Source organism: Tarenaya hassleriana, unplaced genomic scaffold (assembly GCF_000463585.1).
Source record: "Tarenaya hassleriana unplaced genomic scaffold, ASM46358v1 Cleome54, whole genome shotgun sequence".
Taxonomy (NCBI): domain Eukaryota; kingdom Viridiplantae; phylum Streptophyta; class Magnoliopsida; order Brassicales; family Cleomaceae; genus Tarenaya; species Tarenaya hassleriana.
The window spans coordinates 534668-549241 of NW_010968045.1; the positions used below are offsets into that span (position 1 = coordinate 534668).

Sequence of the window (14574 nt, forward strand, 5' to 3'; positions counted from 1 at the left end):
ATTCTTCTCTCTATATATATATATATATATATATATATATATATGTATATTATAGATTATTAGTAAATTATATATATATATATATATATATATATATGTATATTTGTTTCGTTGGATGACTTTGGAATTTTATTTTGTCAATATGTAATTCCCCTACTCCATACGTATGCAAGTTCGTGTTTTCTTTTTTGACAATTTAATTATTGGTGTACGTATTTTTCTTGGGTGGTTGCGATATTATAAACAACTTGAAAATTTTATTATTTTTTTGTAGTAGTTTTTGTTTGAACAAAAGATTCTCACGAGTCAACTCACTCCTAGGACGGACCGACCCGGTCCAACCCAACCTGACTCGTTCCGATCTGAAAAATTTTAACCCAGTACAGTTCGATCCGTTTTTTAGCGAGCCATAAATATATCAGTCTAACCCATATCGTCTTAGCCCGCGAGCTAAAAGAACCGGTCTGTGAGCCAAATATATAATTTTTAAAAATAAAATTTTAATACTAAAAATATTTAAAACTAATTTTCATATTTAAAAAATATTTAAAATATAATAAAAAAATAAAATTTTAAACAAAAACAAACTGTAATAAAAAAATATAATTTGTATATAAAAATATATAAAAATATTAAAATTAAAAAAAAATAATTTTTTTTGTCCTGCGAGCCAGTCGGCTCGTGACGAGCTGACCCACCACGAATCCGACTCGTGATGCACTGACTCGTTTGGCCCGATTTTTTTTGGATTCAAATATTTTGAGTTCACCTCAGAAAAATATGGATCGACTCACGAGGCGATCCATGATCCGTGACTTACATGCGTAGGTCACTGCCTAATAATTTAAAAAAAAAAACTTAAATAAACCAAAGTTACAAAACCGATGATAACCATAGAAAACCGGGCCCGACCGAATAAAGTGGGTCGGGTTGTCTCTGTTTTCGCCCCCCTCTGTTCTCATTAACGTCAAAATAAGATCACACACACAAAAACCTTCAATTTTTTTTTCTGTTCAGACAGAGAAATGGCGGAGGAGAAGCTTGGAGAGACAGAACGGCCGATTCGTGTCTACGCCGATGGAATTTACGATTTGTTCCACTTCGGCCATGCCCGTTCTCTCGAGCAAGCCAAGAAACTGTGAGTTTTTTTCATAGTCAATTTCTCTGTAAAATTCTGAGTCGAATTTGGTTGTTGTCGTGTTTGGAGCTTCGGGATTTGACTTGCGAAATTTCCTGTTTGTATGGCTGGTTATGGATGAACAGTGAACTCGTGGCTGTAATTTCATGGCGGAATGATGTATTTTGGTTGAATTTATGATCTGTTTGTTCTACTTGGTCGCTTACTCGACGAACAAAGCTCATGCCGGTCTGGATTTTCCTGAAACTTTCTCTGGGTCTCTCTTCGCTTGTTGTCTGTCTTTCTTCATTGCTGTTCATATTTTTCCCATTTTTTTTTTTCTCAAAATCAAGGTTTTGATATGGGGGTTTCCATGCAATTCGGAGCTTGAAATTAGGTTTTCTCCCCTTTGAATCGAAGTTTAAATTTGGGGGGACTCTTTACTCGCCATGTATCTGGAAATTTGATTTTTTTTTCCAGAAACTTGTCTTCAGATCAATGTGGAGTAGGAAATCACAATCTTTTATCAATGAGATTTTGCAACCCTAATGATAATATTTGTAATGATCAGATGTCTCTGGTGATGCTTTTCTGGGTTTCTGCAAATCTAAAATTTGTAACTTTCCATAAAAAAAAATCTAAAACTTTCCGAAAAAGTGCAGATTTCCAAACACCTACTTGCTGGTGGGTTGTTGCAATGATGAAGTCACTCACAAGTATAAGGGGAAAACTGTTATGACAGATGAGGAGCGTTACGAGTCTCTTCGCCACTGCAGGTTCAATTTCGTGTTTATGCTCTCGTCCCGACCCGTCTCGTGCATGTGGGCGTGATATCTTTATGTATTTTGCATATAGCTACCCAGTTTTTTGTGGTCACAAGTCGAATACGAGTAATCATCGATCAAGAATCTCGTGAGGAACCACCTTATTCTAACCATTTACAATGTCATTGGTCATCTTTAGACTTTATTAGACCTTATTATTTCCACATGATCCTCTATTGTCGAGGCCGAATTCTGAGTTTGTGTCTGTGATTTTAGTCTAGAATTCCATATACTTGCTTGTCACGCGCATGTGGGCATGATATCTATATGCATTCTGCGTGTAGTTATCCAGTTCTGAGGTCACAAGTGGAATATGATTAATCATCGATCAGGAATCTCATGAGGGTATTTCTTCCACCTGATCATCTATTGTCCAGGTCGAATTCTGAATTTGAATCCGTGTTTTTTTGTCTAGAATTCCATATACTTGCTTGTCTCATGCATGTGGCCGTGATGATACCTTGATGCATTCTGCATTTAGTCGTCGAGTTTTGTGGTCACATGCTGAATGTGAGTCATTATTGATCAATAATCTCATGAAGGCATTTCTTCCACATGATCCTCTATTGCCGAGGTCGAATTCTGAGTTTGAATCTAGAATTTTAGACTAGAATTGTCCACAGATCGTTCTGTATAATCCTTCAACCTCGGTCACCAGTCGAGATGTGATTCCTTTACATTAAATCTAGAAATTTGTATATAGTAAAGTCTATTTTGCTTCTTTTTTTGAGAACTTTTGACAGGTGGGTCGATGAGGTTATCCCCGATGCACCTTGGGTTGTTACACAAGAGTTCCTGGACAAACATCGGATAGATTATGTCGCACATGATTCTCTTCCGTAAGTTTTGGACCGGCTTCTAACATCTGGTTTAGCTCTTTCTTTGTTTGAGAATTCTTTGCTTGATTGTTTAAATACTTCATCACTGGATCTCATTTACTACGCCCAGAGAACTAATTAACTTGTCAAGCTCAGGATTTTATCCTGCAAGTTAATGGTCTCTCCTTTGTCTCATCCTGACCTTATAGCTACGCCGATACAAGTGGGGCAGGGAAAGATGTCTATGAATTCGTAAGTATCACTAGTTGCATTCTTGCTTTCCTCTTGATTCGGTCCGAGGACCAAACCTACGTTACAAAGACACATGAGAGGAGCACAAGACCGGCACGTGTTTTATCAGTAATCTGTGTTTGTAAACTGTTTATCATACCGAACAAAATACTGTCTGAAATCTGTATCCGCTGCTTGTATAGGTCAGAGCGGTTGGAAAATTCAAGGAAACGAAACGGACTGACGGGATATCCACATCGGACATTATAATGAGGATAGTCAAAGACTATAACCAGTATGTGATGCGTAATCTGGATCGTGGGTATACAAGAAAAGATCTTGGTGTTAGCTATGTGAAGGCATGTTCTTCCATTTGAGACTCTTTTTCAAAAAAAATTTATGCGGCGATAATATTTTTTCAACGTCCGGCCTTATCTTCTTTCAGGAAAAACGGTTGAGAGTAAACATGGGGCTCAAGAAGTTACGCGAGAAAGTTAAGAAACAGCAGGAGAAAGTGGAAGAAAAGGTATGATGCATATTCCAATACTGAAATGATATAAACCTTGAGCATAATGAAGATAAGATACCGGATCTTCAATCTTGTCTTTGAGATCACAAAAGGGGAATTGTCAAAAGATAATCTTGAAGGGAGTTAGAACTTAGAACATGGATTTGCACATTTATGGTGAAAAACTCAGTATACTGATGGATCTATGAGATGGTTCATGCAGATACAAGTAGTGACAAGAACCGCAACAATGAGGCGTGACACATGGGTCGAGAATGCAGACCGGTTAGTCGCAGGGTTCCTGGAAATGTTCGAGGAACGCTGTCACAAAGTGGTAACAAAGTCTTAACTTGGGGACAAGTTCATTGAAATCATGGTTTTCTGTCGGAATATTTTAGCACAAATCTGTGAATATTACACATCAGGGAACGGCGATAAGGGAGAGGATTCAAGAACGGTTTCGTGGGCAACTATTAGTCGGGTTCATATACGATAAAGACAGTGACAGTGACGATGAACATGCCCTCGGGTTTGAAGATAGCGAGAGCGAAGAAGAGATTTACTAAAGAAGAAGAAGAAGAAGAAGAAGAAGCTGTATTTCTACTTAAGTATTTTGTATCAACGCTGTATAAAACCGAGCAATCTAGGTTTTGCTCTGCAACTATGTTTCAGTTTTGAACGAGTTATGATCAAATTCTACTTCTTTCCAAAGTGTATATAAATGAAAGTAAATGACATATGTATAAATACATACATACATACATACATACATGTATATATACAACTCAAAAAAAAAGAAAGCTTGAAACTTTTTCAGTCTCTGATGTCAAAACAAAGCTTAGCTTCATCCCAAGGACCATTGATCTCAAACTTATACTCTTGAATCCTAATAAGCCAATAAGGGCAGACAACGTTAACAATAACCAAAACAACAAGAAACAGAACAAAGAGTAGCCGGTGAAGGGCGTAGATGGAGGAAAGGGTCACACCCATTAGGGCAAAAGAGAAGAGAAGGTGCAAGCCGAGGGAGAATTTCTTGACACAGTAAGTGACAAGAGGGGCAAAGAGGAAGACTTGCAAGGAGAACAGCATCACTGCAAAGACATGGAGCCTAGACGGGAGGCGAGAAGAAGCAAAGACCGAAGCTACGATGGAAGCATTCAGTGAAATGCAGCTCGTCAAGTTCGGGTTTTTCAGGGCACCGGGCGCTCTAACTGTTGACCCGGAGTAGTCGTGAAGGAAGAGGTGGAGTACGAGGAGGGAAACAGTGACTGCCCATATAGAGTCCGAGCTTATAGATCGGGTCAGAGTTTGGTATATCGGAGCTAAGATGTATAGACCGGTGATGAAGAACGAGATGTTGAGGATGTACCTAAAGAGGAGATTCAGGGACAGCATCTTTTCTTCGGTTAAGAGTAGAATCAAGAAGCCAGATGCTAGTAGGGTAAGATCAAGAGCTAAGAGAGAATTCTCGTCTAGGGTTGATCTAAGGGTGTGAACCCAAACCAAGACCACAAGTGCAACAATGCAGAGGTACTGAGAAATTGAGACAGAGTCTTTCATCACCTTCAGCAAGTTCCTCCTCACGACGTTGGCATTCATCACCATGTCCTCGAGGAATGATTCATCGGTGTAATTGTCATCGTACCCTGGTTGCATCCCTCCATAGGCTACTTTCCTCCATTTGGGCTTTGGAGATGAATTCGCATGCAAGCTTGCATCCATTACCATTCTTCTGGTTCTTGATCAAAACCTGAGATTATACTGCAGAGTCCGAGTTGCAGACAGAAAGTTTCTTCCTTTTTCCTGGTAATGGCGGATAAAGTTTCTTCGTCCTGCGAAACATCGACACAGCTAAACATATCAGATCCCCACGAGCTCGTCTCACAAGAATCTAGACTCAGAATGCGAATTCTCTTTCCGAACATTGAGTGTTGCATTAAGAAAACCCATATCCCACGATTGAAACAACGAAACAAAGGGAATATGAGCCTATAGGGGAAAATCAGATTTCGTCCCGGAAACGACGTAAAACCGACCAGAACCGGAGAAATTCTGGTCGGAATCACAGATATTATCGCTGTTTTTGCTGGATTCCGGCGAGATCGAAGCCGGAAAACGGAGGATCTGCGATGCTGGAGATTTGATTCGACAGGCCCAATAACAGGCGTGGCAGAGAAGAGGAGGAAGAAGGAGACGGAAGAAGAAGAAGAAGAGAGAGGAGACTCACCGTCACCGGAAGTGAACGGCGAGATTTGATAGCGACGGCGGCGGAGGGAAAATTTGGAGACGGCGAAGGTAAATGTTATTGTAAACAGGTGGGAGTGACACGAGGAGAGGACTTGATTGAAATCGCTAAAACTTATATGCTTTTATTAATAATAAGAAAACTTAGAGGGGTCGAATTGAAACTATTAGAAAAGTTTGGGGTCTTTACGCCGTCTTAACAAAAGAAATGCCCTATTCAATAAATATAAGGCAAAGGTCGAGCTAGAAAATAAAAACGGAAAAAATATCAAAGAGATCGCAGAAGAAACCCTAGCGAGCGAAGAAGGAGAAGACGACGACGGAGAGAGGGAGAGGTAGATTTGGGGAGAGGACAAGAGAGATCTGGTGAGTGGAAGGGGATACAGCGAGCGATAAAGGGTAGTGATGGGAAAGAAGAAGAAGAGGGTGACGGAGAAGGTCTGGTGTTACTACTGCGACAGAGAGTTCGACGACGAGAAGATTCTGGTACAACACCAGAAGGCAAAGCACTTCAAGTGCCATGTCTGCCATAAGAAGCTCTCCACTGCTGGAGGAATGGTGATCCATGTCCTTCAGGTTCACAAGGAGAATGTTACAAAGTACGTATCTTCTTCTGTCTCTGGTCCGGTTCCCTGTTTGATAGGGTTGCTTTGAATTCATATCCAGCGATTTTGCTCTCTGGATTGGTGCGGAAGTTTCAATTTTGCTTGGTTGGTTCTGTTTATCAGCATTCAATTTCTAGTGGAACGTATTCTACTGGTTTTTCATGGGTTGATTAAGTTATTGTCAGCGAATTTGGGGATATTGTCGTTAAAATCTGTATAACTTTCTCAGGAACCCATTTGATTTGGCTCAAAGTAGATTATGGTGCCTTTTTCCTTTATAGGGCTTGGTGAATTGTTGTGGAGAAATTGATGTTTTGCTCGTTAGGGTTTATTGGGAAAATTTTCAGGGTTTGCTGCTTTAAATCTCATATGAGTGGCTTCTACTGTTGGGATGAATGATGAATGCTTTCTATTGTTTTCTGTGGAAGTTGATATTTGAATTGTTTGCTTTTACTACTCTATGATTTAGTTTTTAGCATCGGCTAAGATTTGGGATAAAAATTTTGGATCCCTTTTGGAAAACCCCTTCAGTTTCGAGGTAGGCGGTGTCCGGGGTTCATAGAGTTTTGTTCTTTGGGTTTAATAGAGATGCAAAAAAGACATGTGATAACACTAGCTGTTGTTATTTTCATGATCTTTTGCTTATTAAGTTCTGTAATGCAACTAATTTGGTATTTTGCATTTTTATGCCAGGGTTCCTAATGCTAAACCTGGTAGAGATTCAACCGATATCGAAATCTATGGAATGCAAGGTATTCCTGCTGATGTCTTGGCTGCTCACTATGGAGAAGAAGGTATGAAGCTAACACTCTGGTTTGTGTATTAAAGCGAATTTTCTTTCATTGTTATCCGCATGGAAAAAGGATCTGTCTATGACTCAGAGACGTGAATGTACCACACTCTTGTATCTTGTTTGTTCTTTATTTTACAAACTAGTATTGCCAAATGCACGTGGAACCTTTTTAACTGAATTTTGTCTCCTGCAGAGGAAGAGGCTCCTGCTAAAGTTCCCAAAGTCGATATTCCTTCCACCCCTCTTGCTGGTGCTGTTCCTAGACCATATGGTGTGGTATATCCTCCTCGGCCTGTTCCTGGAGCTGTGCGACCAATGTAAGTCCTTATTTGCAGATTATGCTTTTTACCTTTGTTCTTTTTTATATAGGATATCGATTTGACATTTGGGAGATCCAGATCCTGTCTTTCCTTTTGGGTTCTCTTGTATGGTTATGAAGAAAAGGCCATAAGCCTCAATTTCTTATTGTTGCTTGCAATTACTGGTTTCAATTTTCAAAAAAAACTCACACACTAAATTTTCTAGAAAATATACTGCTTTGTGTTTCATTCTCTCCAAGACAATAAATGGACATTGTATGGAATTATGATTGCAATTAAGCTTGAGGATGAAAACCTGTGATCATAAGTGGTCTGCATATTTCTTGCTCACCATATTAGACTGTTTGAATCAACCACTGACCTAGGTAAGGTAATTATCTCTTTTTGTTTCATTTACAGTTATGGTGCTCCTGTACCTATGCCTCCTTCTGGATGGCCTACTCCTCCTCGTCCACAACCATGGTATCCACATAATCAAGCATTTTCTATGCCGCCAACCACCCCAATGGGGTATCCACCACAACCACTGTTCCCGGTGCAAGGTATGAGACCGCCTATGCCAACATCATCACCCTCAGTACCTTTGACAGCCCCTCCTCCCGGGATTCCTTCATCATCACCTGCAATGCCTGGTTCACAGCCGCTGTTCCCTGTTGTGAGTAACAGCTTACCTTCTCACACTTCACCATTTTCAACTCCTTTGCCCGTCGGTGTTCAGCCAGTTCCTGCCCCAGAATCCAAAGGATCATTGGATGCTCATCCAGGTGCTGGTTCTATTAGCTCAGGTGTCTATAATGCTCCAACTACTCCAGGTTTGATCTGATTGACCACCTTTTCTCAATTATAAGATATAGGAATTGTTGAATAATGTTATCTCCATATATCAGAGTTACTGAGTGGAGTCAAAATATAACTTCTATTTATGTTCTCTGTGTTGCAGGTATACCGGTACCGAATTCGCATTCATATGCCTCCGGTCCAAACACCAGTGGCCCCTCAATTGGACCACCTCCTGTAATCGCAAACAAACCTCCTGGCTCTCAGACTAATGAGGTCTATCTTGTATGGGATGATGAAGCGATGTCTATGGTCAGTTTCCTATGCATGTAGAGACAGTGTTATATTATTGGACACACAGGGTAATCTATGTGTTATTCTGACTTGAAATCTTCATATTTGTAGGAGGAAAGAAGAATGTCCTTACTGAAATACCAGGTGCATGATGAAACCAGCCAGGTAAGTTACATCTGCCCCTTTAAAAGTTATGGAAAGTTGCTTTACACGTCTAACGAACTCGGTAGGCTCTATTCATGCTTTCTATTTTCAGACTCCTATTGTTTAAGTTCTGTGAATTGTTACCTGCTAAGAGGTACCTCCACAAATTCCGAGTTATTTTCTTCCTTTCAGTAGATTAATAAGACGTAGGCAAGAACGAGAAGCATTTCTTCCTTTGCTGCTAATGCCATTGTCCATGAGCATGCTGCATTTGTGTTAAATTTGATGTCTCGGGATTGCTTTTTAATGCGATCCCGAGATGTGGGCATGTACAAGTACATTAAGATGTCGGGAAAGTTTGCATTTAGAGCCATAAACAGTGAAGGAAAAAAAAACCGTATGCATATGCCCATTTCGATTATATTTCTTACTTCTGTTGTATCATAAAAAAAAATCTGGTGATTGGTTCAACAAGATCATACTCCATGGATTTTGTTTCAAAACCCAGGTCAGCTCCTCTGTGTATTCTCAATTTGCAGATGACCATGGTCTTACAGCAACCCCATCTTTTTGACAAAAGCTTCGAGCTTTTCCCCCTCGATAAATCACGTGATTATCCCTTGTTTTCAGATGAACTCGATCGATGCGGCCATTGACAAACGGATCTCAGAGGGCAGGCTCGCTGGTCGGATGGCGTTTTAGTCACTCTCGGCTCTAAAGGAAAAGGAACCTCTCAGAACCATCTTAAAAGCATTGAAGAAGGGACATTTTGTCAGGGTCTCTCTCTTCAAAGTCCCATTCTTTCAGATTTCTCTGAAGCCAGAGAGGTCTGCTCTTGTCAAATTCCCCCCTTTTTTCTTAAATTCTCTGTGTTGTATCCTTAAATCTAGGTTTAGTTTCCATTGTCACAGATATAACAAGAGAGAAGTAGAGAAAAAAAACATTGTGAGTTCATTGGCATTAGGAAACTTTATGTTCTTGTTTGAAGAAACTTTCCTTTTTTTTCCTTCTGATCATTAATATGTTTCTTCTGGATAAAATATTAAATTGACCAAATAAATGGCTTCTGATTATTAATTATTATTATTATTGTGTGTCTGAAGCTTGTAGTGTTGGATAAAAGTTCATGCAATTGTGAGATTTATGACAATGTGTATTGTAATAAAGGAAACTAAAAAAAGTTTGTTCCTTTGATAAATCTAATCATCAAATTCTTCAACTTCTGCAGTTTTTTATTTTTAATTTTACTAAAAATACTAAAAGTAGAAGTCTAAGTACTAAACCTTCATTACACAGATTTGTAAACTTACATGAAAGACAATAGCAAAGTTAACACATTAAAAAGAAAAGACAACAGCTACAAGAAATCTTGTCGGCTACTACATACAAAAACGACACGCAGTTCTAATCTAAAACTAACAAACGAACGACTTAGAAGGGGAGAGCCAACTGATCAAGAAGACTAGCCACCGGCGTAGCGATCGCCGGTTCATAAGCAAAACCCTGCAACACCTCTCCTCCGCCGCCGCTGCCGCCGTACGGACACGGCAGGATCCACTGCCACCCCTTCCTCGCCATGTCGAACATCAACTGGGACGAAGTCCCTCTCAGCACAATCATCATGAACTCTCCGTTTCCGACACATTCAAACCCTTTTCCGGCTTCCTCCGCCGCAAACTGTACGTAAAGCTGCTGAGGCATGCGCTCTATCTCTATCCACGTGGCATCGTCTCGTTGCAGACTCCATAGCCTCAAGCTTTTGGGTACGTTCAGTTTGCTCTTCTCCACTGCTGCGACAAGAATAAGCCTACCTTTGCTCTCCATCAAGCTCGGTGACCGGATAAATCTCCTCATCGGCGCCTGAATCTTGAACCACCGGTTTCCGGCAACATCATACGACAAAACACTGTAAGGGCCGTAGTTCATGCAGTAAAACTTGCCTTGCACGTAAACCATTTTGCCCGATTCCAAGCTGCAAAGACGAGGAAGAGAAGAAGTAATCGCCCAAATCGAGAAAAACCCGCCTGCGTCCACGTGGAAACTCTCCGACGAGAGGTTCTTGACGGCGTACGGAGATATGAGATCGTCTCCGGCGACTGAAACATCTATAGAGGTTGGACTAATGGAGAGACCGATCGAGGGGAAGAGCCTCGGCCGTGAAGTTGGCGGCAGTTGGCTCACTGATCCGACAAGAGGGTTGCTTAAGAGAAGTGTTTTCAGACCGGCTTCTTCCGAGACCCAACACACTAACCCTCCGGATGAACCAAAAGGGTAAAACCCTGTCGGAATGTACGGAAACGAGAGGCGGTACCATTGGAGCTCGTAAGGATCAAAGAGATAGCCTTCAGCTGAATTCCCGTTTCTTGGATCATCAACTTGATTTCCTCTGCTGTTGCCCGTCTTGTAGATGTAGCTCTTTAGGGTTTTGCGCTTGAAGAAGAGGAACCAGTTGCAGCGGCGAGAGGAAGATAGCAACACTTGCAGGTAGATCTCGAGGAAGGAGTTTGAGAAGAGGAGGCCGTACCATCTCTTGCAAACGCAACGCGATCGGAAAAACGCCGGCGGCGGGAGAAACGCGATGACGCGTTCGAGCAGCTGCGGTGGGAGTTTGCTCCATATCCGACTGTCCATCCACGGACCAGAAGACGAGTCACTGCTCGTTGTCGTGCTGCTGCTGCTGCTCGTGAAGGTGTAAGAGAAAGGCAATGCCAGTGATGGGTTGCTGAACACATCCATGTATAAAGATTACTAGGGTTTCCTTGTTTTTCTCTTGGGTACGAAAGATTCGGTGAAAAAGCTGGGAACTTTCAAATGGTTTTAGGGTTTCTTGTGAAAAAGTTTGTCCCTTTCTTCCTTCCAAAGGCAGAAGCTAACAGGAAAGGGGGTTAGAACTTGGTTTCGCTCGACAATGATTTGATGGGCTTGCTTACTCTTTGCTTGAACGTGAAAGATAGGGCGAGAAGATGGGAATTTTGGAGGGCCTGGCATAAAAAACAAAAAAGATGGGAACTTTCGATTGTTTTTAGGGTTTCTTGTAGGGTTTCTTGTGTTGGGTGTTCCTACTTTCGCCTTGATTCTGAAAGATTGTGTTGGGTTTTCTGCAATGATATCGTTCTTGAGAGGAAAATGGAAAAGGGTTTTAGGGTTTTGGAGTGATTGTTTGATGAAAGATATGCAAAACCATTATTGGAAAGGGGCAAGAGGATCAGATCTGGGAAAGGGTTTTGTTTCCTTTCAAAGAGAAGTAGAAAGACATTGGCTTTTGGAAGTAAAAAAAAAAAAAAAAAACAGGAACAAAGAGGGAGACAAAGTGGTTGTCTGTTCCTTTCCTTTTTCTTTGCAAATGGTCTGCGCCTTTTGATTTGTTCTTTGGATTTCAAGTGAGAAAACTTGCTTTATATAAGCTGCATCCACTTCTTGTTTGGACAAAAAGGTAAAATTTAGCTGTTCTTTATTTTAAAAATATAAGTATATATATATATATTATATAATCATCAGAAATGCATTAAGAATACAGGCAAATTGACTATGCATATATAAAAGATATAACAATATATATAGGCTGCAAATATATATATATATATATATATATATATAAATCTTGCTAGTAATATATGATATGATCTTGTTCAATACTAGTAGAATCTTGTTTTGTTTGCATATAATAAATATGTTTATTTTAAGGTCTGAATTTTTTTCTTAAACCGTTCAAATTCGATTGGTTTATCTGTTCTGCATGATTTGTCGGTTATTTTATGCATGGCCAGACGATATTCGATCCAAACTGGTGTGAGACGGATTTCACCATTAAAAAAGAAAATGCTTATAGGGTTCTTGATTGAATGTAGATAAGGAGATTGTACTACAATTTTGAGATATTTTTTTATTATATATATATACACACACGCACATATATCATAATTTGTTTGTGTATATATACACACATATATATGTATATATATATATATATGTATGATTTCTCTTTTTTTGTGTATTTTTATATATTTGGAAACGTGGTCTGGTTTGGATTCTTGTGAGAAAGTGGCAGTGGATGTGATGGTTCTTACACTTCAGAGTTTTCTTATCAATGCCGAGGAAGGATGGACACGTTCCAGTCTGCTCCCAAATTTTGCACCCTGATCTTCTTCATACATGTATATACATACACCCACACGCATATATATACATACACATCATCTTAACTCCTATATATACACATATATATATACAGGCTAATTATAGATGCAGAGGTTTCATGGATTCTTGCAACACGTATTATTATGATCACACTGCGCCTTGATTGTTCATGAATAGTGCTAAGTGGTCCTATGAATGAGGTTGACCAAATCTCATGACATTGCATGTATGTATGTATGTATGCCATGCATGTAACGAATAACACGTAACATCATCGGCGGAATAGATCCGTCCAAAAACGATGGAATGTTATAGAATAGTAAGAATTATACACTTGATGACTTAAACCAACAATTATATATACACGTTATTATATATATACACATATATATATATATATAGTATTGGGTTTATCAAATAAACTAAAATGATTACCATAAGTCAAATTATAATCCATGCGATAGAGAAAGTTTATGATCTATACGCAGTGATTAGTCAAAAAACAGCTGAATCATCATCATGATAATTTTACGTACAACAATGTGACAGATATATATATTCGTCAAGCTTCTGATTATGCAGCTTTTCCTTTTCCATTTCCTTTCAATGGGATCGATTACATAAATAAATAATTAGTGAAATGAAAAATTAATTAATAAATAATTTATATGAAAAACCCATAACTGGATGGCTGAGTGGCGAAAAGGTGTTGCTCTTTAGACCCTGATCGCAAGTTCGAAAGCAGCTGATCAATGGGGGAGAGAGGGAGTATTTATATGTTGAGAGGATGTTGCTCTCTAAGCCCCGATCGTATATATTTTAAAGACTGCTCCCGGATTTAGGATGGATGTAGTTGGGACGAAGTTACGGGAACCATAATGGTTAACAAACAAAAAATTATATGGAAAAACTAATAAAATAAATAATGACAATCTAAGAGGTCATATGCATTTTAATTACCAAGACCGTGGTTATTTTTATGGAAAAAGAGTCACATCCTTCAACATTATGATTGAATATGATCATATTTATATAGAATATCAAACAAAAAATAATAGATGATAATAATAGAATATTTGAATATGATCATATTGAGAATTACAACAAGATTATGAAAAGAAATTCAAACACACAATTATAGCAAAGACAACATACATACAAAAATTATCTTTTAGAAATGGTTAGTTTAAATATTTTTCTGATAAACGTTTTACGTCCGTATTTCACCGGTTGAACTATCAACCGGGGGTGAAATAAAGATGTAAAACGTCTATTTCATCCCGACTTCGAGCTTCGAGTTGGAGAGAAAAGTGCATATTCTAATCACATGATTTGTTTTCGTTCCCGAAACTAGTGTGAACCTCGGTTCAAGACATCATGTTACTAAAAACAAGTCTTTAATAATTTGATTCATTAAGAATGCCGATCTTTACTTATTTTAGGATCTTCCATTGCTATTGAATCTATGATCCATATATATATAGTATATACATATATATATACTATATATATATATGTATGTGTGTTGTTGGTGTAACTTTTTTTCATTTCATTTACCAAATCTATTTGATTAATTTACCAAAAAAAAAATCTATTTGATCAATGTTTTTGTATGGATCTTGCTCACTTCTTCTCAAAAATCTGCAACTCTCGAAAAAAGTCAAAAGGATTATCAAACGATCTTTATAATAAAATCTAAATATTCCAACAACCATATATATATAACAAAATCGGTACCATCAGTTGTTAATATGATAAT

The 14574-nt window shown here is 38.9% G+C and overlaps 4 protein-coding genes across 6 annotated transcripts; 2 read left to right on the plus strand and 2 right to left on the minus strand.

Annotated features, from left to right (window-relative positions):
- Positions 1–965: 965 nt before the first annotated feature.
- Positions 966–4237, plus strand: LOC104798566 (choline-phosphate cytidylyltransferase 1-like). 2 transcript variants are annotated; one of them, XM_010520714.1, is made up of 8 exons: positions 966–1138; positions 1780–1893; positions 2673–2780; positions 2969–3011; positions 3194–3349; positions 3436–3516; positions 3722–3832; positions 3924–4237. In XM_010520714.1, the coding sequence occupies exons 1-8, from the start codon at positions 1026–1028 to the stop codon at positions 4062–4064; spliced, it is 867 nt and encodes a 288-aa protein (XP_010519016.1). In that variant the 5' UTR covers positions 966–1025; the 3' UTR covers positions 4065–4237. The 2 variants fall into 2 exon arrangements, with proteins under 2 accessions (XP_010519016.1, XP_010519017.1); XM_010520715.2 differs by having other exon boundaries at positions 968–1138; positions 2685–2780.
- On the minus strand, positions 4236–5838 carry LOC104798565 (putative phosphatidylinositol N-acetylglucosaminyltransferase subunit C). Its single transcript, XM_010520713.2, has 2 exons — positions 5729–5838; positions 4236–5333 (listed from the first exon to the last, which is right to left on the minus strand). Exon 2 carries the CDS (start codon positions 5227–5229, stop codon positions 4312–4314), a length of 918 nt encoding a protein of 305 aa, XP_010519015.1. The 5' UTR covers positions 5230–5333; positions 5729–5838; the 3' UTR covers positions 4236–4311.
- Positions 5839–6009: 171 nt separating this feature from the next.
- Positions 6010–9694, plus strand: LOC104798567 (protein SUPPRESSOR OF FRI 4). 2 transcript variants are annotated; one of them, XM_010520718.2, is made up of 7 exons: positions 6151–6344; positions 7044–7144; positions 7337–7460; positions 7863–8275; positions 8404–8552; positions 8646–8699; positions 9309–9694. In XM_010520718.2, the coding sequence occupies exons 1-7, from the start codon at positions 6151–6153 to the stop codon at positions 9378–9380; spliced, it is 1107 nt and encodes a 368-aa protein (XP_010519020.1). In that variant the 3' UTR covers positions 9381–9694. The 2 variants fall into 2 exon arrangements, with proteins under 2 accessions (XP_010519019.1, XP_010519020.1); XM_010520717.2 differs by having other exon boundaries at positions 6010–6344; positions 8646–9694.
- Positions 9695–10011: 317 nt separating this feature from the next.
- LOC104798568 (protein UNUSUAL FLORAL ORGANS) lies at positions 10012–11879 on the minus strand. The gene has a single exon (XM_010520719.2). The coding sequence runs from the start codon at positions 11412–11414 to the stop codon at positions 10110–10112; it is 1305 nt and encodes a 434-aa protein (XP_010519021.1). The 5' UTR covers positions 11415–11879; the 3' UTR covers positions 10012–10109.
- Positions 11880–14574: the final 2695 nt, after the last annotated feature.

What these genes read in the sequence shown, in the direction of transcription:
- LOC104798566 (XM_010520714.1), top strand. Translation starts at nt 1,026, where the DNA reads ATGGCGGAGGAGAAGCTTGGAGAGACAGAACGGCCGATTCGTGTCTAC. An exon ending in GTCGCACATGATTCTCTTCC is followed by an intron (nt 2,781 to 2,968) that starts GTAAGTTTTGGA and finishes CTGACCTTATAG; the next exon opens with CTACGCCGATACAAGTGGGG. An exon ending in TTGGTGTTAGCTATGTGAAG is followed by an intron (nt 3,350 to 3,435) that starts GCATGTTCTTCC and finishes ATCTTCTTTCAG; the next exon opens with GAAAAACGGTTGAGAGTAAA.
- LOC104798565 (XM_010520713.2), bottom strand. Translation starts at nt 5,229, where the DNA reads ATGGTAATGGATGCAAGCTTGCATGCGAATTCATCTCCAAAGCCCAAA.
- LOC104798568 (XM_010520719.2), bottom strand. Translation starts at nt 11,414, where the DNA reads ATGGATGTGTTCAGCAACCCATCACTGGCATTGCCTTTCTCTTACACC.
- LOC104798567 (XM_010520717.2), top strand. Translation starts at nt 6,151, where the DNA reads ATGGGAAAGAAGAAGAAGAGGGTGACGGAGAAGGTCTGGTGTTACTAC. An exon ending in CACAAGGAGAATGTTACAAA is followed by an intron (nt 6,345 to 7,043) that starts GTACGTATCTTC and finishes TTTTTATGCCAG; the next exon opens with GGTTCCTAATGCTAAACCTG. An exon ending in TAATGCTCCAACTACTCCAG is followed by an intron (nt 8,276 to 8,403) that starts GTTTGATCTGAT and finishes TCTGTGTTGCAG; the next exon opens with GTATACCGGTACCGAATTCG.